The sequence below is a fragment of the Sprattus sprattus genome (assembly GCF_963457725.1).
Source record: "Sprattus sprattus genome assembly, chromosome: 5".
NCBI classification, from domain to species: Eukaryota; Metazoa; Chordata; class Actinopteri; order Clupeiformes; family Clupeidae; genus Sprattus; species Sprattus sprattus.
The window spans coordinates 45438740-45460143 of record NC_137924.1 but is presented as its reverse complement, the minus strand read 5'-3'; the positions used below and the strand labels follow the sequence as shown (position 1 = coordinate 45460143).

The 21404-nt window shown below is 41.1% G+C and overlaps 3 protein-coding genes across 5 annotated transcripts; all 3 read left to right on the top strand.

Moving 5' to 3' along the window:
* Positions 1–3257: 3257 nt before the first annotated feature.
* Positions 3258–4897, top strand: cldn15a (claudin 15a; the record flags this gene model as incomplete). The annotated part of the gene is made up of 5 exons (XM_080838416.1): positions 3258–3474; positions 3878–4042; positions 4174–4255; positions 4366–4473; positions 4795–4897. 5 exons carry the CDS (start codon positions 3258–3260, stop codon positions 4895–4897), a joined length of 675 nt encoding a protein of 224 aa, XP_080694542.1.
* Positions 4898–5936: 1039 nt separating this feature from the next.
* dnajc3b (DnaJ (Hsp40) homolog, subfamily C, member 3b) lies at positions 5937–17344 on the top strand. 3 transcript variants are annotated; one of them, XM_080838442.1, is made up of 13 exons: positions 5937–5978; positions 6064–6143; positions 7181–7291; positions 7652–7776; positions 9199–9273; positions 9908–10051; positions 10361–10542; positions 10827–10946; positions 11328–11433; positions 12059–12179; positions 14455–14587; positions 14690–14838; positions 15593–17344. In XM_080838442.1, the coding sequence occupies exons 3-13, from the start codon at positions 7225–7227 to the stop codon at positions 15739–15741; spliced, it is 1371 nt and encodes a 456-aa protein (XP_080694568.1). In that variant the 5' UTR covers positions 5937–5978; positions 6064–6143; positions 7181–7224; the 3' UTR covers positions 15742–17344. The 3 variants fall into 3 exon arrangements, with proteins under 3 accessions (XP_080694568.1, XP_080694567.1, XP_080694566.1); XM_080838441.1 differs by having other exon boundaries at positions 5941–6143; XM_080838440.1 differs by having other exon boundaries at positions 5941–6395.
* Positions 17345–18331: 987 nt separating this feature from the next.
* On the top strand, positions 18332–20365 carry cyb5d1 (cytochrome b5 domain containing 1; the record flags this gene model as incomplete). Its single annotated transcript, XM_080839572.1, has 4 exons — positions 18332–18517; positions 18706–18782; positions 18894–19112; positions 20135–20365. The coding sequence occupies exons 1-4, from the start codon at positions 18397–18399 to the stop codon at positions 20363–20365; spliced, it is 648 nt and encodes a 215-aa protein (XP_080695698.1). The 5' UTR covers positions 18332–18396.
* Positions 20366–21404: the final 1039 nt, after the last annotated feature.

The window sequence follows — 21404 nt, the reverse complement described above, 5'->3', positions numbered from 1 at the left end:
AAGGACATCTCCATTATTGATAACATGAACAGAACAGTCATTTTAAAGCAAGTGTGTTTTGACCCTCCTTTGTTTTATTGCTGTTTCATTGCAAAACAAATGAGAAGAGCAATTTTTCATCCAAGTGACTCATAAGACATAACTCTTATCAGGCCTATTATCAAAAGCTCTTGTATAATAATGTACCCGCTCTTCCTAGAACAGAGTGAACATGGTCTATACTATGAAAACAGGTGCATGGCTCTTCCCTGTGCTCTGGACCCAAGAGGAAACCTTCATGATGTTTTACCACACCACCCACAAATACTTCCTATTATTAGGATAAGATGTTATCAGTCTTTACATTCTACATTTTATATACTGGTCAGGTAGAAGAGAGAAACAGTTAGTCAGTTACTGATTCACTCAAACAATCTAAAAACACGTTAATAACAGATAAAATAGTGTGTGCTATTATCTGATTAATGGCCTATTTATATGCCCTTGACTGTGACAGCTGGTTCTCCAGCAAATTCCAACCTTACTTCTCAGTTTAAAAGCTCATGTATTTTGTAATTCTGACTGACCAAGGCCTTTAGTGGAAGCAAAAAACAGTCAGACAATTATGCTCTCCTCTATATCCTGTTCCCATGTTCCTGTGTTATTTCCTTGCTCCATTAAAACTATCTGGTTTCAAATGCCAAATTGGTGTGCCCACCCTGAATTACCTAGGTATGAGTGCAACCTAAAAACGCAAAGGAATCTCCCTCACTGGGTATTGTAGGTTGGAAACCCTACAAAGCATAACAGTTTTTCACTATTGTTAAGACCGAAAAAGCGAAAATTCGGCACAATCTGCACAACCTTCACGTCATGTATCAATCGCTCGGCCCAAGTGGGCAATATTCAAGACTCCCTGATCTGCATTAGACTCTGATTTTCCTTGTGAACACTCTAATGTCAATGACACATCAGATTGTTGTCAAAACACTGTACACAAAGTTCTGTTGTTGCACACACTTCTCAAGTAAAATCTCAAAGCATCCACCTGCAAGACACAAATAGTCAAATCTCGAAACTTTCTGGCCTTTTGACCAATTTGCAGTGAGGACTGCACCATAAAAGTGTCTTGAGCCTCTGTTTTGTTTGGTAAACTATTGAAAACTTTGATAAAGCTCGACAACCAGAGAAGGAGATGGGTAAGAGAGAGAGGAGGAAAAGGACAAGAAGGAGGAGGAGGAGGAGGAGTAGGAGGACAGAGAGAAGGAAGAGGAGGACAAGGAGGAGGAAGAGAATGAGGACAAGGTGAAGAAGGAGGAAGAGGAGGAGAAAGGAGAATGGTCATCTCTAATGAGATTTGGGCCGCTGTGGTAGACCATGTTTTCATGGTTTTTCAATAGAACCTTCAGGATGGAGAACAAGTACGAAATCTGTTTGCCACAATTTTTTGAAAGCAAAGTAGCATTTTCCAGGATATATAAAGGTTTTTGCATTTTTTGTTAGTTGTTTTGGGATTTGTGTTTAGAGTTTGAGAAAAAGGAGGCATGCTTTCCAAAAATGTGTGTAAGCAATTGAGAAAAACTAGTTTGTATACAATTTTATGTCAATACAATCTAGTGTTAGGTGGAACAGGAGACTTAAATTGTAAATATGGTTTGTGAGAACAACGGTATTGCTGTTTTATGTTTGAAAAATGTAGGCCTACACTGATACCTTTTTACAAAAGGAGAAATGGCTCAATATGGTGTGATTCGATGATTGTGTTTTCAATTTTGCACTTCTGTGTGCTGTAAATGCTTGGTAGTGTGCAGCAAATAATTAGTTGTGTGTACTAAATGAATGTACTGTATGTGTGTGTGTGTGTTTTGAAAATATGGCTGTGTGTACCAAATGAAAACACAAGTTCCATTTTGTGAACAGTAAGAGATTTGATAGCAAACAGTCATCTTGCAAAGGGAGTCAGGTTTAGCATTTTGTGTGTGAGGTTTTCAGTTTTCTGCATGCAGTTTTGAGAAAGCCGTTATTGTTTTGAAAAACGGGTTTTAGCAAAAGTGAAAAACTGTATTATACCATGGACTTGCATGGAAACATAATGGTCCACAATGTAATTACTGTACACTTACCCCTGGGATCACGCCAGCTGCAGCATTCTTGTACTGTATGACTTTGCCTTTAATTCAGAACTCGGTTCACTTTTTTTTCATGAACAAAAAGAAAGACACATTATGTGTTGTAGTATGACTCCACAGAAAGAGGGGTGCTAGCTCATCTCTTCCACACTAAGTTGGAGGAGGGTCAAATTCATAATTCATTTCTTTCTAATGTTGCACAACTCAGCACAAAACACATATGTGTGCATTTTGAATGATATCATCTATTTCAAGAGAGATAATCTTATGGTTTTAGAGACATGTGCACTGCACATTCATAGTCTTTCAAATGTCTGGTTATCAGGAATGTTATGGTTTTATGGTAGGCTACATATGGTCCCTTATATGTTATGAACTAAAAAAATAAACTTAAAGCATGGTGGGGCAAAGATGTCAAAATATACACAGACAAAGGTTTACATTTTTGTCAAATAATGACTTCTTCTTATCATGAAACACTGGACTGTTTACGTCATCATCTCAATTTATGCATGTATATATTGTATTTTGTTTTTAATTCGTCATTGTATGACTTTGTTTTATTGTAAGCTACCTTGTCCCCTTCAAACACCATAGTTCTAACAGTAATCATAATACATACAATATATTTAATATCTACACTTACGACTGTGAGAATGATGTAAGATAACGATAACAAACCTGAGTTTGATAGGCCTACATTAATGACCGGCAAATTGACCCAGGATATTGAACTAGTCTGCGTTAACACACGCACTCACACTCTCTCTCACACACACACACACACACTGCAGTCACAGAAGTGGATGAGAGATCAAGGTCATCTTGATGACCATTGGACTTTCGGCATTCGGCATCCGATAAACACCTGTTCAGTTTCAGGTTTGCGATGGGTGGGAGAATGTACACGAGAAAGGGCGGAGAAAACCCGAGGAGAGAAGATTACTAATAAATCATTGATCCGTTGCATGTACATCACCCAACTGACATTTCTCACACCATCACAAGTACTTGGAGCAACAGGTTGTTCCTACACTTTCGTGAATATCGGGCTGATACAACAAGAAAAAATATCACTTTAGCACCACCATCCCTATTTTGAAAAGGATATGCTATAATCACATCTGGATTACCAGGAAACACTCAGACATGGACCCCATAGTAGAAGTCGTTGCTTTGCTTCTTGGATTCATAGGTTGGGTTCTGGTTGGGATCGCCATACCGAACCGTTACTGGAAAACGTCTACAATCGACGGCAGTGTTATCACCACCTCCACCATCTATGAGAACTTGTGGATGTCGTGTGCCACCGACGCTACCGGGGTCCACAACTGCCGAGAATTCCCATCTTTACTTGCCCTGTCTGGTACGACATAATTAGGCTAAAATTGCATCAACTTTGCAGACCTGTTAGTAGATATCAGTGGCCCTCTGGTTGCATGGACCGGATCGTGTGGCATTCAAATATAATGAGTACAGGCTTTTCAAGACGGTCGATGAAAATAAGATGGTATAGCCTACTTTTTGTGGGGCTTAATTTTTTTTTTTTTTAAGTTGTCTGGAACCTAATTCATCAGATTTTTTTTAATATATATTAAAATAACCTGATACAATGATTCGTCTATTAGGCTATGCTTGAAACCATTTGTTTGTAAATTGAATCCTCCCTCAGGATGCGTATATGTATTGGCCTACACATTATTTTTCTATTGTTTGAGTAGGCCTATTATTATATTATTTATACATTTATATTACTGTTTGTTTGACAGGCTACATTCAAGCCTCTCGCGCACTGATGATTGCCGCAGTAGTCATGGGGACACTCGGCCTGGTTTGCACTTTAGTGGGAATGCAGTGCTCTAAAGCTGGAGGGGATAATCTAATCCTTAAAGGCAGGATTGCTGGTACTGGAGGCGTCTTTTTCCTGCTACAGGGTAACTCTTTTTTTTTCATATTAATTATGACAGTTTTATTACCAACTCAAAATGATTTTAATTGCAATCTACATAAATGCACTTATTTCAGTATAGTCATATTTCTATTTATATATTTCTGTCCTGTTTAGGCATTTGCACAATGATTGCTGTGTCATGGTACGCATTCAACATTACACAGGATTTCTTCAACCCACTAAACTTTGCTACAAGGTAATTTATAGTCTCTTGTCTCTACTGATGAGCACAGCCCTCTTCTGTATGTGATTATAAGTATTTGTGTGTTAAAGTAAAGGCATTGCTTTGTTTGTGCTGTGTTGTAGGTATGAGATTGGAGAGGGCTTGTACATTGGCTGGTGTTCTGCCACACTAGCCATCTGTGGTGGATGCTGTCTCCTCTGTGCCTGCAACTTTGGCACAGATGAAAAAGGGTAAGTCTTTTCATGCTTTTTCTAAGTTGTTTTAGTTCACTCTGTCTGGCTGTGTGTGTGTGTGTTGTCTGTGTGTGTGTGTGTGTGTGTGTGTGTGTGTGTGTGTGTGTGTGTGTGTGTGTGTGTGTGTGTGTGTGTGTGTGCGGGTGCGTGTGTGTGTGTGTGTGTGTGTGTGTGTGTGTGTGTGTGTGTGTGTGTGCGTGGGTGTGTGTTTCTAACATCGAAGACAAAGAGAAAGAGTTTATAGTTTAGATTAAATGAGATACACTTTAAACATTAAATCAATTAAAAAAAATATATATATGTGTGTTTGTGTCCTAGACCTTATCCCTACAACCCAACTGGAAGAACAGTGTACTCTGTTGCAGCAAACTCCAGAAGGGGGGACGCCGCCACCACATATGATCGAAATGCATATGTTTGAGAATGACCATATCTACAGTAGGCCTACCAGGTCCAACATAGTGTTCATCTATTACAACCAGGCATGGGACAAATACTATACATTGCACCTACTTGGATTATTTCAAGTGCTTAAATATTTCTATTTGTGTGTCTGTTATTGTTGAGTTTCTTTTTTGTTAATATAACATATGAGTACAGTTATGTTGTGATGTTATGCAAATGTTTCTTTTACACTGACTTGATGTCATTCAAATTAGATTCATTTTATGACAAATGAGTTTGTTACATTATGCCCTATTTGCAGTTCTTGTGTTATCAAAAATTCAAGTAAAGAGCAAAACCAGACAGAAACTGAAGGCCTACTGAGATTCAGGGGAGATGTTAAAGGTGATATCACTCAAGCAATTTTACTAACAAATGGATACCTGTCAATCAAATGTGTATTGTCTCATTTCAGTTCCCTTGCAGTTATGTAGGCCACATAATACTACAACATTAGCTTCCATATGACGTAGAACATACAGTGTAAATATGACTTTATATCTTTGCTTAAAGAGGTTTTTAGAATGCAAAAGTAGGCTCAATTGTATAAGTGCAGCAGTTGTCTCGATTGGAAAGGGGGTTGAATTTGTATGAAACAAAATCAATCAGAATGAATGATTCATTCAAATTGTCGATTTGAATGAATAGACAAATATTACATCACAATTTCCTATTCGCTTTTTATATCTGCAGTTTTTTGTTTATGAACCCAAATAAAAATTGTTTTGAAAAAGGTCTAAATTATCGTTTGTATATTGAAGCATAGGCCTTCTTGCTTACTGCCTGAATATCGATTTAGCAGCCGAAATATTAAGCTTCCAGGCCTTATGGCAGCCAAGTTGAGAAAGTAGAAGACATGCAAATACTGTACAGCGCCGTACATGGATGTGGGAGTGCCCACTGCGTATTAAAATAGTTTCTCCAATGAAACGCCACCACGTTTGTAGGCAAACACGGATGTGTGTCAGTTCAGCTAGGTCCTAGGTGCGTAGATGTGCAGGACAGTGGCAGTTCCACGAAGACAAGTCAGGAAGTGCAGGCAGTGTAAAAGGAGCTAAGTTGGGTGTTGTCAATTACACTGGATGTTTTGCCACGTACATCAAGGAGAGTGTTTTGGTTTCTATAATAAGCGTTTTTTTTTAGATAGAATTGATCTGCTGGAACACACATCGGACCTTTTCATTGTGACCGTCTGTAAATCCACCCGGAAATATTTGTGGAACGTACGTAAAATACTGTTCATTTTTGTTGCCGAGATGGCTTTCGTTTTACCTCAGTCATGATATTAAGGGCGCGACTGTTGATATAACCGTGTTCAATATCAGTAACACACTAACACCCGGAGAAGTGTAAAACTGTAAATATAGGTCAGTAGTGTGAATATACTAATATGGAGTCGGGACGACGGAAAGGTCTCAGTGGTGTCTTGTCATCGTTATCCCTGCTGTGTGTAGTTTTGGACTTACAACTTGACGGTAAGATTTTATATTATCCCCAATGTCTGATCTAACGCATTACCTAAAGACCAATAAGAGGAATAGAAAACATAGCTAACTATTTACTATTATGCCCGTTCACTAAGTTGTGTGTGACCAGTTGCAGCGTATTCTAGATTTACATGGGGAGTCGAAACCTATACAAGATGAAACTGAGAGTTCAAAGCAATCGTTGTGTTGCGTCTTCTTCAAGGAGTTTACTTATTTGTGTTGTAGTTGGAGGTGTATCCTACGTCGGACAATAAATGCATGTTCTCAAGTGACGTTCTTATTGTTGTTTGACCTGGATTGAGGCTGCTCGCTGTCAGTCCAACATAAACGTACTATGCCCTGCCCCCCTGCTAATTTGACGTCTGCTGCTAGAAATGGCCAACGACTTTGTGTCCAAAGCCAAAGTTTCAGTTTGAGTTCATGTATGTCAAGCGAGGGGGTTACCAGAGGCTGCTAGGTCTGTTGATGGCTTGATATGAGGTACCCAGGAATGCTGGTGAAACATTACACTGATAGACGTTATTTATAACTCAAACCAAATATTGAACCCAAGTTGAAAATATATCCAATGGTGTAAGTCAGGGCCAGTTTAACTAATACAAATAATACTTCGATAAGAGCAGACTGTATAACAATACATCTGGCTACATTTTAATGATGGCTAACATTGCACTAAGTCTTGCATTTTGTTCTTGTATCTGTCCAATTCATTTGAACTTGATATGATCCCATTGAGTTTAATATTTACAAAATGGGTGCACTGAATATTTCAGGTGTGCTGGGAGCCACCCCTGTGGAAATCGAGCACCATCTTGAAATGGGCCGCAAGTTGCTGGCCGCCGGGCAGCTAGCAGAGGCCTTGTCCCATTACCACTCAGCTGTTGGTAAGAACAGTATTACTCTTGACATACAAATACAACAAACAATAACCAATCACACACACACAACCGCACAACTGAATCTCAAGTGGAGGCTGTGATTCAAGCATGAGAGTAAAGATGCATCTGAAACCTTTGAGCACAGCCATGCCAGCAGCAGCTTTTTCTATTTCTACAGATTTAATGTTTCTGTTTAACAATGTATCTATCCACAGTTTAAAGTCTATCAATTTTATAGACACCAATATAGACCAGTTAGATATAGACTTATATAAAGGCTATATATAGGAATGTAGGCTGGCAGTTATCCACATACCTTAAGGGAAGTATTGAAACCATGTTATGTTTGTGTTTTGCCCTTAACAGATGGAGACTCTAAGAACTACCTGACATATTATAAGCGTGCAGCTGTGTTCCTGGCAATGGGGAAGTCTAAGTCTGCTTTGCCAGACCTGACCAGGGCCATACAGCTCAAACCTGACTTTCTGGCTGTGAGTACAGCGTACACTCCCCCACTACTCTAAATACTGCTAGGAAGACCTGTTGTAGTCGCACAGTGCTAAGCCATTATCTTTCTTTACTTCTTTCTTTTGGTCTTTACTTTTGCTTTTCTTTTTTTATTCCTTTCCCTTGATTTCATTCTGGCATTGGCTCCCACTCTCTTTGAGTCACTTAGGCCGAATCTCCATTCTTCTCCTTGCCCCTTTTGCTTAGTCTTGTCTTAGTCTTAACCCTAGCACTTGCAAGTGTAAGGGCCAAGGGCTGAGATCTTTCCCCTATGAAATGAGACGCCACTCGGTTTCGGGTACGTCATGCGTGACTGTATGAGCTATGAAACTAGCGATTTAAAAAAAGTCTAATGAAGAACATGGTTGCAAATATATATGTATACAACTGTGTAGAGCACGAAACAAGACTGTCGTCATTTTTAAATTAATTATAAGCCAAAAATACTTACATGTGGTGTATGTAGCATGATAGCTGGCAAGCTACCATATAAGCCAATGGAGTGGTGGTATACGCGCTAATTTGTATCCTAAAACTACCGTTTGAAAGCTTCAGTAAAGGCCGACAATTCTATGCATCGCTCGTGTAGTACATTTCAGATCAAACCGAGTCATTATAAACATATAAAAAGTTGTGTAGATAGCTTTATTCATGTAAAATATTCCTCGCTTCAAGCAGCCATTTTTTTTTGAAAATTCCCGAACTGGTTTCGCTGTGCGCTCTGGGATAGCCCTTGGAGGAGCAAGGTAGCTATCCGATCAGCTTAAAAACGAGGGCCATACACCACTTAAACTTACCCCTTAATCTTGATCAAGTTGGGTATTGAGACACCACTAGCTCTCACACGAACGCGCAATTTCAAGGGTAAGGGGTAAGATAAGGGGTAAGGGGTAAGATAAGGGGTAAGGGGTAAGATAAGGGGTAGGTAAGGGGTAAGATAAGGGGTAAGGGGTAAGATAAGGGGTAAGGGGTAAGATAAGGGGTAAGGGGTAAGATAAGGGGTAGGTAAGGGGTAAGATAAGGGGTAAGGGGTAAGATAAGGGGTAGGTAAGGGGTAAGATAAGGGGTAAGGGGTAAGATAAGGGGTAAGGGGTAAGATAAGGGGTAGGTAAGGGGTAAGATAAGGGGTAAGGGGTAAGATAAGGGGTAAGGGGTAAGATAAGGGGTAGGTAAGGGGTAAGATAAGGGGTAGGGGGTAAGATAAGGGGTAGGTAAGGGGTAAGATAAGGGGTAGGTAAGGGGTAAGATAAGGGGTAAGGGGTAAGATAAGGGGTAAGGGGAAGTATTGAGATTGGGCCTTAGTCTCTTGCCTCTCTTTCTCCCTGGCTTCCACACAAGCAGTACACCCTGTCACTCTTTTGTCTTTCTCGTATCTTTCTTGACTGGATCTCGTTTGCTGTTTCCAGGCCAGGCTCCAAAGAGGGAATATTCTTCTGAAGCAGGGCAGTGCTCAGGAGGCCAGAGAAGACTTTGAGGCAGTGGTAAGACTAAATGGATTTGTATTCCCTTGTCTCTCAACATCTCTGTCACACATCCCATCACAAGCCCTTAGATTCAGGTGTTTATTCTCCTTAAAGCTGCACTAAGCAGTTTCAGCATTTCTTGCTCACTTCTGCCAGGTTTGGCCATCCCTCATTGGCCATCCCTTATCAATTTCAGATGTGCAAAAATTGGCAAACACGGAGGTCCATATCTTTGTTCATTTTTATGAAGATAAAAGTTAAGTTGTTCTTTCGAGAGCCAGAGACAATTGAATTTACTTAAAAATGTACTTTACAATTAAAATCTTTTGTGATGGCCATCAGACTAAAAAGCCATTTATCTTTAGTATTCAAATTCAAATGGTTTGAAATGGCTTTATCCGGTAAATCTTGTTTCTAATCCCACGTAGGATCAGCTAAGCTTCCCAAAGACACCCTGTACTCAAAAGTTAATATTTTCTTTTGCGATATAGGAAATCAATCTGACAAATCAATCAATTAAAATTCTAAGGAACTGAACGTAAACACATCCTATTCTTTCATGTTACATAATGAGAACCTTGCCCCAGAAACCATTTATCTTGTTAACTCATAATCTGACTTGATTTGTCCTCCACCTCCTCTCTTTGCTCAGTTGCAGCGCTCCCCAGACCAGCAGGAGGCAAAGGAGCAGCTCTTCAGAGTAGACGAACTGGAGGAGCTGCAGGAGGAGGCCCATGCTGGTCATCACCGCGGCGACTACATCACAGTTATACAAGTTCTGGACCGGGTCATAGAGGTACGGCATATGCATACTATATACAGGTCATTGAAAAGTAGCCATAACCCAAGGAAGACTTCAGTTGGCCCCATGTATTGACCATTAACTGAGCGTTTTTGAAATAAATTGTATGCATTGTAAGGTTAGGTGTGTTTTGACTTGAAGGAATTCACACTGTTTAAGAGTAATTGGACCCAAAGCATGAATTAGGGGGATGAAGCTATTTAGGATTCCAGCCATTTCTTGAACATAAAATGGTAATGTCCTTTTGTGCTTTGATTTGAATTATTCATATAACTGTTTAGTCCCTCTCCATCATCCCTGCAGATCTCTCCATGGGATCCTGAATCTCGGGAGGTCCGGGCAGACTGCTTCATCCGTCTTGGAGATCCGCGGAAGGCCATCCAGGACCTGACGCCAGCCGCCAAGCTCCGGACGGACAACCGAGCGGCCTTCCTGAAACTCAGCAAGCTGCACTACCAATTGGGCGAACACCAGGAGTCCCTTGGGTAAGCAGATAACGATACAAAATCCCATCAAATTCTGCTAGATATCCAGTCCTGTAGTGGAGACACAGGCCGTGAAGTATTTTCTTTTACACTAGTTTGATACGCTAGTCGTGCAGAAGGCTTTTTTATTTATTACACATAGCTAATGGTTCTTAGTGATATCATTGCCTAATGTAAGTTAATAAAGATAAAATATATATCCCAGATGTCTATTCTTTACTATGTCTAAACCAATGGTTTTGATCCATTTATACATGATTATGTCTCTTTGTCCCGCTCTCCAGTCAAGTGCGTGAGTGTTTGAAGCTGGACCAGGACGATAAGGAGTGCTTCGCTCACTACAAGCAGGTGAAGAAGCTGAGCAAACAGCTGGACTCTGCTGAGGAGCTCATCCTTGAACACAGGTATGCCCCACACTCTCAAACCACTGTCTGTCCCATGTCACTGCTCATGTCATCATTTCATGTTAGTCACCTGCCTGTCATGTGCTTGTCAACAAGAATGAGCTGTAATGCACGAACAGTAGTTAAATGACATCATAGTCAAGTGAATTATCTTTGTTTGGATTGTGGTCTCATACATTGCAAAATATATATAGCCAAGTAATGCTTGAATGTACAGACAGCCTTGTTGTTGTACAGTGTACCAGGCTGGGTTGTCCTGATCATGTGAAGCCACTTTTTAATAGATAATTGCTTATTGTCTCCAGAATTTTAGTGTACCTCTGTAGCATTTGCAAGATTCCTAATACAGCGTTGTCTTGCCAACCACCCATCACCCCTCAGGTTTCAGGAAGCCGTTGACAAGTACGAGTCTAGTATAAAAACTGAGCCCAACGTTCCCTTCTACACCAGCAAGGCCAAGGAGAGGATCTGCCACTGTCTGGTCCAGGTTTGTGCACCTACGGCAAAAAAAAAACACACCACCTATCCTCTGCTGACTTGTGAAAAGTGGTTTAGTCAAATGGCTCATTTGCAAGAAGTCAAATGAGTGTGGTACAAAGGCTTATCCTCTGCATCACCTCACAGTGGTCAGAGTGATTCTCCTCCTTTTTCCCTTACTCCCTCCTGAAAATGTGGCTTTCGCTACCCACTGACCAACAAGTATAGTTAGAACGCAGTACATATCCTGGCCCTGCCTTCAACAATCCCAGAACAGCACATTTAATTTTTGCTATAACTATGTAGTCGCCCCTGAGTCACTGTTACCATGACTTGGCATTGTACAGTACCAGTGAAACGTTTGGACACATTTTTTGGAGAAGTGTTTTCTTTACTTTTATTATTTTCTACATTGTAGATTAATGCTGAAGACATTTTAACTACGAAAGAACACATATGGAATGATGTACTTAACAATAAAAGTGTTATCTACCATGAAGAAAATAATAAAAGTAAATAAAACATTTCTCAAAAAATTAGAAGGTGTGTCCAAACTTTTCACTGGTACTGTATGTGTACATTTACGGTCTTGAATCTCCTTCTCCGTGTTTCTCCCTCATCCTGCTGGGTTCTAGATCAAGAGGCCAGAAGAGGCTATAGATGCGTGCACAGAGGCCCACCAGTTAGACCCCCAGAACCTCAACATCCTCAAGGACAGAGCAGAGGCCTACATCCAGCTCCAGGACTATGAGAAAGGTATAGTCCTCCTTCAGGTCCTCCAGGTGGATTGTTATTTCCATTGTGGTTATTCAGTTGCAGATGTCATCAAGATAAGTGCCTTGTCTTGGCAACCTTAAAGCACTCCTGTTATAACACTTTTAATTTTTCAGTCCAGTATCTCATGATGCCAACTAAAACTAGATGTAACCGCAAAGCGTTACAAAATATGACCGCCGAACTGTTCAGTAGGTTTTGGCACAGAATGTGAGTCATGGTTGTCAGTGTGTTTGTGTGTTTTTATGTGTTTTGTGTGTGTAAATTGGTTTGTGTTTCATTTTTATGTATTAAAGGAATTATTTGTGATAGATTTTGATGATTTGGTTATGTAATGTTTTGTGTACTACTTTTTTGTGGATTGTTTTGGTATATTTTTCTTTTGCAATGTAGTTTGTTAAAACAGGTAAAATAAAGAGGTTTGGAAACAAAGTGAAGTTTCCAACCACCAACAGGTGGCGCTATAGGTGATATCAGTCAGGCATATGTACGCGTTCGGGCTGGATCCAGCGTCCACCCTAAGACATTTTCTCTGGATCAAACAATGTACGCAAGAGTTATAAGAGACTTTGTGTTTTGTGGCAAGCACTGGTAAGTTGGCAAAGTTTGAGGGTCTGCCACGCCCACACCTTACGACTAATGAGAAAATCTTATATAACTTTTAGTCGCCCATGGCTGAAGAGTAACCTGACCACATTTCAAGGCGTTACCATTAAATTTGTCGGAGGAGTTCGATCAGATGTGAGGTGTGCAAACGCCATCAAAACTTATCTTCCACTCAAAATGGCCGACTTCCTGTGGACCTGCCACCATGGCGTCAAGAGACTTTTTAGTGCGTCCAAGCATGATGAAGACGTGTACCGAATTCCGTCAAGCTACGCAAAAATAACCCCAATGCGCAGGGTTTTTTGCAATGTTCTAGGGGGCGCTACAGAGCCATTTTGCTCCATCCATGGACAAAAACACTACCGAAGATGGACAGTTACAGGCTTGATGTCCCTGGCAAATTTGGTAATTTTTCGAGCACTTTGTCATATATGCGATTGAGTTATAAGACACTTTGTGTTTTGTGGCAAGCACTAACAAGTTGGCAAAGTTTGAGGGTCTGCCACGGCCACACCTTCCGACTAATGAGAAAATCCAATATAACTTTTAGTCGCCCATGGCTGAAGAGTAGCCGGACCACATTTAAAGGCGTTACCATTAAAGCTTTCGGACGAGTTCGATCAGATGCGAGTTGTGCAAACGCCTTCAAAACGCATCTTCCACTCAAAATGGCCGACTTCCTGTGGACCTGCCTCCATAGCCAAAGAGACTTTTTGGTGCGTCCAAGCATGATCAAGACGTGTACCGAATTCCGTCAAGCTACGCGAAAATAACCCCAATGCGCAGGGTTTTTTGTAATGTTCTAGTGGGCGCTACAGAGCCATTTTGCTCCATCCATGGACAAAAACTTTACCGAAGATGGACGGTTCCAGGCTTGATGTCCCTGGCAAATTTGGTAATTTTTCGAGCACTTTGACCTATATTCGATTAAACTAGGTGGCGCTATACATGTAATGACTGGTGATGGTATGGGTTGACATGGCCCCTTGACACAAACAAACAAGAACAATTTGGCCCTCCAAGGCCCTACGGTTCTCGGGATATTCGAAGAAAACTGTGTCGCGCCACCTACAGGCCAGTTGGTGTATAATCATATAAATCAATTTATTGCATGCCCCCCCGTGAACGGAATTCCACGAAACTTAACGTGCAGTCAGAAGTCATAATGATCCCACACCTCCGATTTCGTGCAGTTCTGACCTTGTCAACTTACAATTAAAATGTTTCACAACACTCCATTTTTGCTTTTTCATTTGTAACTAGGTGGCGCTATACATGAAATAAGTGGTAGTGGAATGGTTGACGTGGCCTCTTAAGACCAACATTAAAAAAAAATGTGGTCCTCCTAAGCCCTACGGTTTTCGAGTTATTCACAGAAAACTGAATCGCCCCACCCTCTCTAAAACGGGTCCAGTCCGACGGGGGTGCAACGGATCAAAACGAAAATCAATGGTTCCACGCTCATCTAGTGGGGCTACATGCCCACCAAATTTCAGTGTCCCAGGACAAAAAACTCCAACTAAACCTATATGACCGCCACGGCGGTCATAATAATTTAGGTTACATTATGATGATGACACAAATGCAGTAAGCAAGTAAAGCATCTATGCTGTGCCTGAACTACTCTCTCCCTGCTCTTCTCATGCTTCAGCTGTGGAGGACTACGCGGAGGCTCGGGAGTTTGATAACGAGAACCAGGAGATTCGCGAGGGTCTCGACCGAGCACAGAAACTGCTCAAGCAGTCACGCAAGAGGGACTACTACAAGATCCTAGGTGTAGGAAAGTGAGTCTGACTTCGTATTTTTTGTCTCATTCTCCATATTTTTTGTCTTTTTTTCTCTCTGTCTTGTTTATCCAATTGTCTAATTATTGTCTTTCTCCACAGGAGTGCCAACAAACAGGAAATAATAAAAGCTTACCGAAAGCTTGCACAGCAGTGGCATCCAGACAACTTCCAGTCGGAGGCAGACAAGAAGGAAGCAGAAAAGAGATTCATTGACATTGCCTCTGCAAAGGAAGTGCTCATTGATCCAGGTAAACGCAGCTCTACCATCACCAATTAGATGAGTGAAAATTAAAGTCACTTGGCTCTAATTGGAGGCTGGTAACACGAATGTAAGCACCAAGTACATTTCTTTCTTCTATTGACCGTAAAATAGCTAGCCTGTTATTGTTGTCTCTCTAAAAACTTGGAAACGGACCTGCTGTAATCAGTTGCACAGCACACCTACAGCGAATTAACTTATGGTGCGTCCCATTCACCTCGAATGTCGGAACTCGGAATGACCTCACACCCGAGTTGACCGCATTCTAGTAACTAGACAGAAAACAACATTTGTTGTTGTTCGCTATTGTTACGAGGTGTTAGCAATACCAGTTGATGAAAACACATTATGTGTTATTTAGCGCAGACACACAGTGTAGCAACCTGTCTGCAGATAGAAGTTGGGTAGGACTGTGTCGAAGTCTGATTAAATGAGACAGAAGCGCTGAAGACCTGTTGATGCACGGCGGCAGCCATCTCGGATTCTGAAGATTGGGTTGGTTTAGTATGTCCGACTTTTAGAGCTGGAATTCTGACGTTCCTGTTGAAACTTCCGACTTGAAACTACAAAATGACTTCCAAGGACAACATCGCACCATTAGACCTGTTGATATACCTGCAATGGGATAAGGGCTTCTTCAAATATCTCTGACTCAAACCCAGGTTATTTTTATTGAGATGACAAAAGTGTTTATATATTTCCAAGGTGAAGATCCCCCTCTTTCTCTCTCTCTCTCCCCTCAGAAATGCGTCAGAAGGTTGATGCGGGTGAGGACCCATTGGACCCAGAGAGCCAGCAGGGAGGCGGTGGTGGCGGCGGAGGTCCCTGGCCTTTCGGCTTCAATCCCTTTGAGTCGGGCAACAACTACCACTTCAAATTTACCTACAACTAAAATGGACGGATCATTATTTTTACAACTGACTAAATTCAAAGTACTCAAAAAAAGAAAGAGCCAGAGGACAGACCGCAGTGTTTAGGAATGGATATTTTTTTGGTTCTTTTTTGACCTCCCTTGTTTTGCAGGTGAAGGTGTTTAATTAAGGGGAGTTTGGTGAGACTTTTAGCATCACCACTTATGATACAGTGGGACTGTTTTACTTTTTGCAGATTGTGAGTGCTTGAACTGTAAGGATAAACTAGCAGGCACTGTCTGTCTGTCAGTCCTTACTAGAAGAGCCGTGAGATCACGGAGGATGGACGTACGGACTAGAAGCCAGGAATAGGGCACGAGAGCTTGCCACCACAGCTAACCACTAGCCTGCATCCTCCTCCTCTTCATTGTTCAGGTCATGACAGTTTTCCATTGACCATATCGGTGTGCCATTTCCTTTTTTTACCTCCCTCCTCCTTTTTGTTTGGGGTGGGGGGGGTGTTCAGCTCCCTTGTCTTCCTTGCTTAGCTCCTATCTGTCTAGGTCTACTACTACTGTTTGCATCTGAATCCTCCACTCTAGCACTCCCACTAATGTGCAGTGGCGTTGCGTTACTTACAATGAACAGCACTTTCGTTTACGCCTCTCAGACCTTCTTAGCTCCTCTGTGCTACATATGTAGTTGCCTGTGTGGGTTCTGCATAGGAACGAGGAACCAAAAGGTGGTAAGATTCCACGCAGCAAGAGAAACATCAGAAATTATTAACATGTTACAAACTCAGAAAAACAGTGTTTTCATAGACAGCATAGAGAGGCCAAGAAAGGTTTTAAGAGCTGTTGTGTGATCTTAAGTTGTGGCGTGTGTTTTTGGCTGATGCCACGTGTTGAGGCTCAAGGATCTATTGCAGAGCTGAATAAAATGTGTACTATGCCTGTTCACGCACGTCAGACTTAACGTTTCAACTTCTCTAAACAGTTACTGTACCAACTTTGTGGGTTTTTTGTTTGTTTTGTTTTAACATGCTATTTATTCAAAGCATGGCTTTGATGTCCCATCTTTTAATCTCCTTTTTTCTTTTCTTTTAATGAAACCACTCCCAAAGCACTCAACTCTTTAAGGTATAGAAACATAATAAGGACCTGGAACTGAATAGGACACTTCCGTAAAGCCTTCAGAAGGAAACTCTACCTAATGGCGAACAGTGTGACCATTAAACACTTGACAATTGAATACCTGCTACCTTTCTGTTTAGACAGAAACTAATTGGGTGTATTTTCAAGTTTGCCCAATTCCCCTCAAAAACAGAGGGTTTACATTAGTAACATTACAACTGTGCGTTCAGTCTATAACTTCATGGACATACTACTTGAAAAGCACCTGTGTCAACCCAGTTTGCTGGTACTCTTTTGGAAAGGTAAATATGTTGACACCTTCATGAGATTCATTAGGAATAAAAGTTACTGTACTGTTTTAATCTCCAAGGAGGATTTCTTGGCATTCATGACTCACAGAATCTCCCGTTTTTGTGTTTTGTTTAAAGGCTTGTTTATTTTAGTTTTTTTGTATCTTTGTCTTGGCCAAAATGAACCTGAAATGTGCAGATTGTATTTAAAATGAAAGAAAAAAAATATGAAATTAGATGTTGTTGTACTCATTTTGTACTAATTCCATGTTCTTTCGGGTTATAATGGGGAGTGATTACTTCACTGCAAATGTTCTAATTGTTTGCTTGTGTTCATTTGTTCCTGGTTACACCTTAAACAAATAATTTCTGCTCGCAATGACACATATTTTGATATCAAACCAACTTTAGGCCAGATGCCTCATGTTTTAAGTCTTGTAGTGTTGTCAGTATAAATGTTATAACATTTCCAAGTAGAGGTGAAGGGTGCAGTAAGGGCTTAATAGAAATGTCAATTACTCTGCAAACTATTTTTGGTCAGTTGGCGTCTCTGAAAGATATCTCACCCACCCTACTAAACTGAGGAGGCTAAAGGGTGCGGTTTTGAGTCCAAAATACTTCTGGGCATACAGAAGGCTGAGTTATGACTTTCTGAAGGAACGGGGAAAACGAAAACCAGTATTCCAGCAGTGTTCTGTGCACAGTTTATTACTTTCAAAATTAGCATGGAAATGTAGCCTGACGATGTCATACTTATAATTCTAGTCAGAAAACCACGGACCAAAAAATATTGTGGGCGGGGTTCGGTGTGGTATGCAGGCTAATGGAAATGTACAATTGCAATGAAATACATAACTGAAGAACAAATAGGCTACATAAATGCTATGTGATGTTAGGAAATTATCATTTAAAACAGCTATCATATTCTTCGTATGCGACCTGCGTATTCTATGCATAGGCTAAAGGCATTTGCATGGTTATCCAATTCTAAGAGTCCAATTTGTAATTTAATTCTCCCACGCGACTTCGGTGAGAGCAGTCAGTGCCTACTGCTGCATGTGTTGAGTTGTGGTTACCTTGGTTACCACAGTAACGGGGAAACAATTCATTGTATAAGCAAGCCTGATGCAATGTATCCTTACTAGCTAAACCATCGAAGTACTGTTAGGTCGTACGACAATCTGATAGTGTCTCGGTGACTTTTAAGTTCATTTTAAAACATTCAACTTTTACGCTGCATTTTTATCGCGACAGTTCAAATATTCGTTGCCAAATGAAACGACCTACATATTACACACCGAGTGAGGTGTCCCTTCACAACACATTGGATGATTTATGGCTGTCTTACTTGGGTAAAGTGTATGATTTGACACCGTTGGTGAATGAATTCAAAGGTAAGTTGAGCTGGTATGAAAACGCGATGAGATGAAAACTTGTGAATTATTTATTTTTCCAGGTAAATGCTATAGTTAAATAGCATGTAGGATAGTTTGTCTTAGTTTAAAGGTCTAGTTAATTGGTTTTGGGGACCCAGAAACTCCGCTGCCAATACATCGAATAACTTTGCATTCATTTGTAATAGGTGATGTTATCTTGAAACCCATAATTGAATGTGCAGGGAAGGACATCAGTCACTGGTTTGACCCTAAGACGAAAGATGTAAGAGACAACAATCAACAAGCCATTTCTGCGTTATAACTATGAATAGAAATGCTTCGTGTAAAACGTCATGCTATGTTATTCATGTAGCTTAAATCTTTGCATTTGCAGATACTGACCCATATTGACCCACTCACAGGCTGCCTCAAATACTATACCCCTAGGGGGCGCTTTGTTCACGTTCCCCCTCCCTCCCCACGCACAGACTGGGCCAATGATTTTGGGAGGCCCTGGTGGCGGGACAGCTACTACGAGGTGGGCGTACTGTCTGCCAAGACTCGCTGGATACGCATAATCAACACCCTCACCTCCGAGGTACAGAAATTGGAGGTAAGCCAGCTGCAGTCTGGGAAGAAAATTCACTCTCGCCCGCCATAAACAAACTCCAATGCCTGCAAACAAGCCAGCTTCTCATCGCAGTGCTATCTTTTCTGAGGGCAATGAGCCATCCCACTTCTCTAAGTGTGTGTATGAGTCATTACATGATGTATAGCTGGCTGGCCACATTGATTACGTGCAAAGCTGCAAAGTATGCTTTTGCAGCTGTATTTCCCCCCCTGCACTACACCACAGTGCACAGAAGAGGGCAGACTGGGTCAACAGTTATTCATCCTTGCCCCTCACTGTCATATCAAAGACTATGCTCTTTTCCCCCCTCTGTGACTGCTTTGCTCCCTGCTCATGCTGCTCCTCTGAGCCGTGTCCAGCATGACGGGGAAATGAGAGGGATGTTGAGCCTCCGGGTGTACAACTGTGCCCGAGCTGGGTCTCAGTAATTCACCCCCTGGGGGAGTTACCACCCGCCTTGCTCAGAAGTTCAGCGGGTATGTGTATATGTGTTGGGGAGGTGGGGGGTGTTAGAGGACAGAGGAGGGAGGGAGGAGGGGTTGCAAGCTCATGCCAAATGCCCCATCTGGCATCAGTGAATTCCTCTTGGGCCAGAAGCTTAGTTGGAGACGTTCACTTTTTTTCGTCCATTCCTCTCTGTTTTTCCAATGTCTCTCCACTCCCCTTCACCCCCACCCCACCATTCTTACTCTTTCCATCTCTCCTTCTTCTCTCTCTTTCCCACTCACTGCTAATTTTCCTCTCTTTTTCTTTCCTTCCCCTCACATGGTTTTGGGCTGAGCATTTTCATTGGATCAGAATAAACAAATTCCTTAGTTTTGTTTTTTCATATGTTTATCTCAGAGGGCAGTGCACTCCCTGCTTTAAAGATGTAAAAGCAAAACAAAACAGAACAAAACAATTATCGATGCAATTAGATTGCCTAATCTTGAAGAAGTCAAACTCTTTAAAATGAGTGGCTGGTAATTCCACATCAGAACAACAGTTGGTTTATTCCTTCACAGGTGTGCTCAGAGGAGATCTTGGAAGAGATCTTACAGCGTTACTTACGCTATAACTCCCATGCAGCCAGCTACACCTGGAAACACAACCACATAAACCTGGACATGACCAAAACTCTGTGTGAGAATGGCATCATTGATGAGGACGAGGACTTCTACCAGTGTCGCATGGACCATGACGTTTTCACCCAGTCTATATGTCTGTACTTCAACGATGACCTCACTGAATTTTGACCTACCGACAATATAACAGGGAAATATTCCATGTGCACTAAATGAAAACAAGTTACCGTAATAAAAATCAGGTCAACGTAGTAGATTAAAGCCACATTTAGTTTTATTTTGACACGCACACGCATCCATTCCGTAGTTTTCTGCTCTCATATGCTATCTCCCAGGGTCTTGCTGCAGCATCTAATGGCGCTGTGTGAGTAAATAAAAAATAAATGGAAATCATGGTGTGCAATAAAACCTCAGAATAATACAGTCAACTGGTTGCCATGGTGATTCTTATTATGTTATTCAGAAGCACCCCCTCTCTTTTTAATGTGACTCTAATTTGTATGTCTGTTGTATGCTGTTGGCCATTTTCTTTGGTCTTGACGTGGCTGCATCAATATTACATTTGAGTCAGACAGTCTGGTTTTTACAGTGTTCTAGTTGTTACGCATAAATGAGACAAAAAAAACAGTTACTACTATTCATTTCATAGTATAGTCTATATGATATTCATATAATCTGAAAAACAGTGGCCAAGCAATTTCATTCAGCATAAGATTCTGCAAATGCAGTCTAATTGGAATCCTACATCTGTTAAAACAAAACTTATAAAAATTTAAATCCGGCCACTGCCTTCCACAATTAACAGAATATTTTGATGCAGAGATGGTCTAATACCTGTGGATATGCTTTATTTTGTCAAAACTCTTTTTGCTAAAATTATGGTCGACTTGGTGCCAACAGTGTACCAAAATTGTATGCAAAACCAGTTTACTTTGGCATTTGGGCCACTGCAGTGAGAGGCTGTTTCAGTCTTCTACTGTGACCAGGCAAGATCAAACTGTACTGTATTAAATTTAGGAATGTGTCATTTGTTAAATGATGAAGGAAAAACGAATATATGTTTTATTTAGGCATATACCAACAAAAATGTGGTAAAGTTCATAACAAAAATGTGCTGTAAGCCTCTTTCATCCTCACCGCAAACAGTTAATTTTTAAGCAATACAATCTGATGTAAGTCTGGGCATGGCTGCGGCAGATTTCCCCAACCC

What these genes read in the sequence shown, in the direction of transcription:
- dnajc3b (XM_080838440.1), top strand. Translation starts at nt 6,311, where the DNA reads ATGGAGTCGGGACGACGGAAAGGTCTCAGTGGTGTCTTGTCATCGTTA. An exon ending in TCAAACCTGACTTTCTGGCT is followed by an intron (nt 7,777 to 9,198) that starts GTGAGTACAGCG and finishes TGCTGTTTCCAG; the next exon opens with GCCAGGCTCCAAAGAGGGAA. An exon ending in GAGAAGACTTTGAGGCAGTG is followed by an intron (nt 9,274 to 9,907) that starts GTAAGACTAAAT and finishes CTCTTTGCTCAG; the next exon opens with TTGCAGCGCTCCCCAGACCA.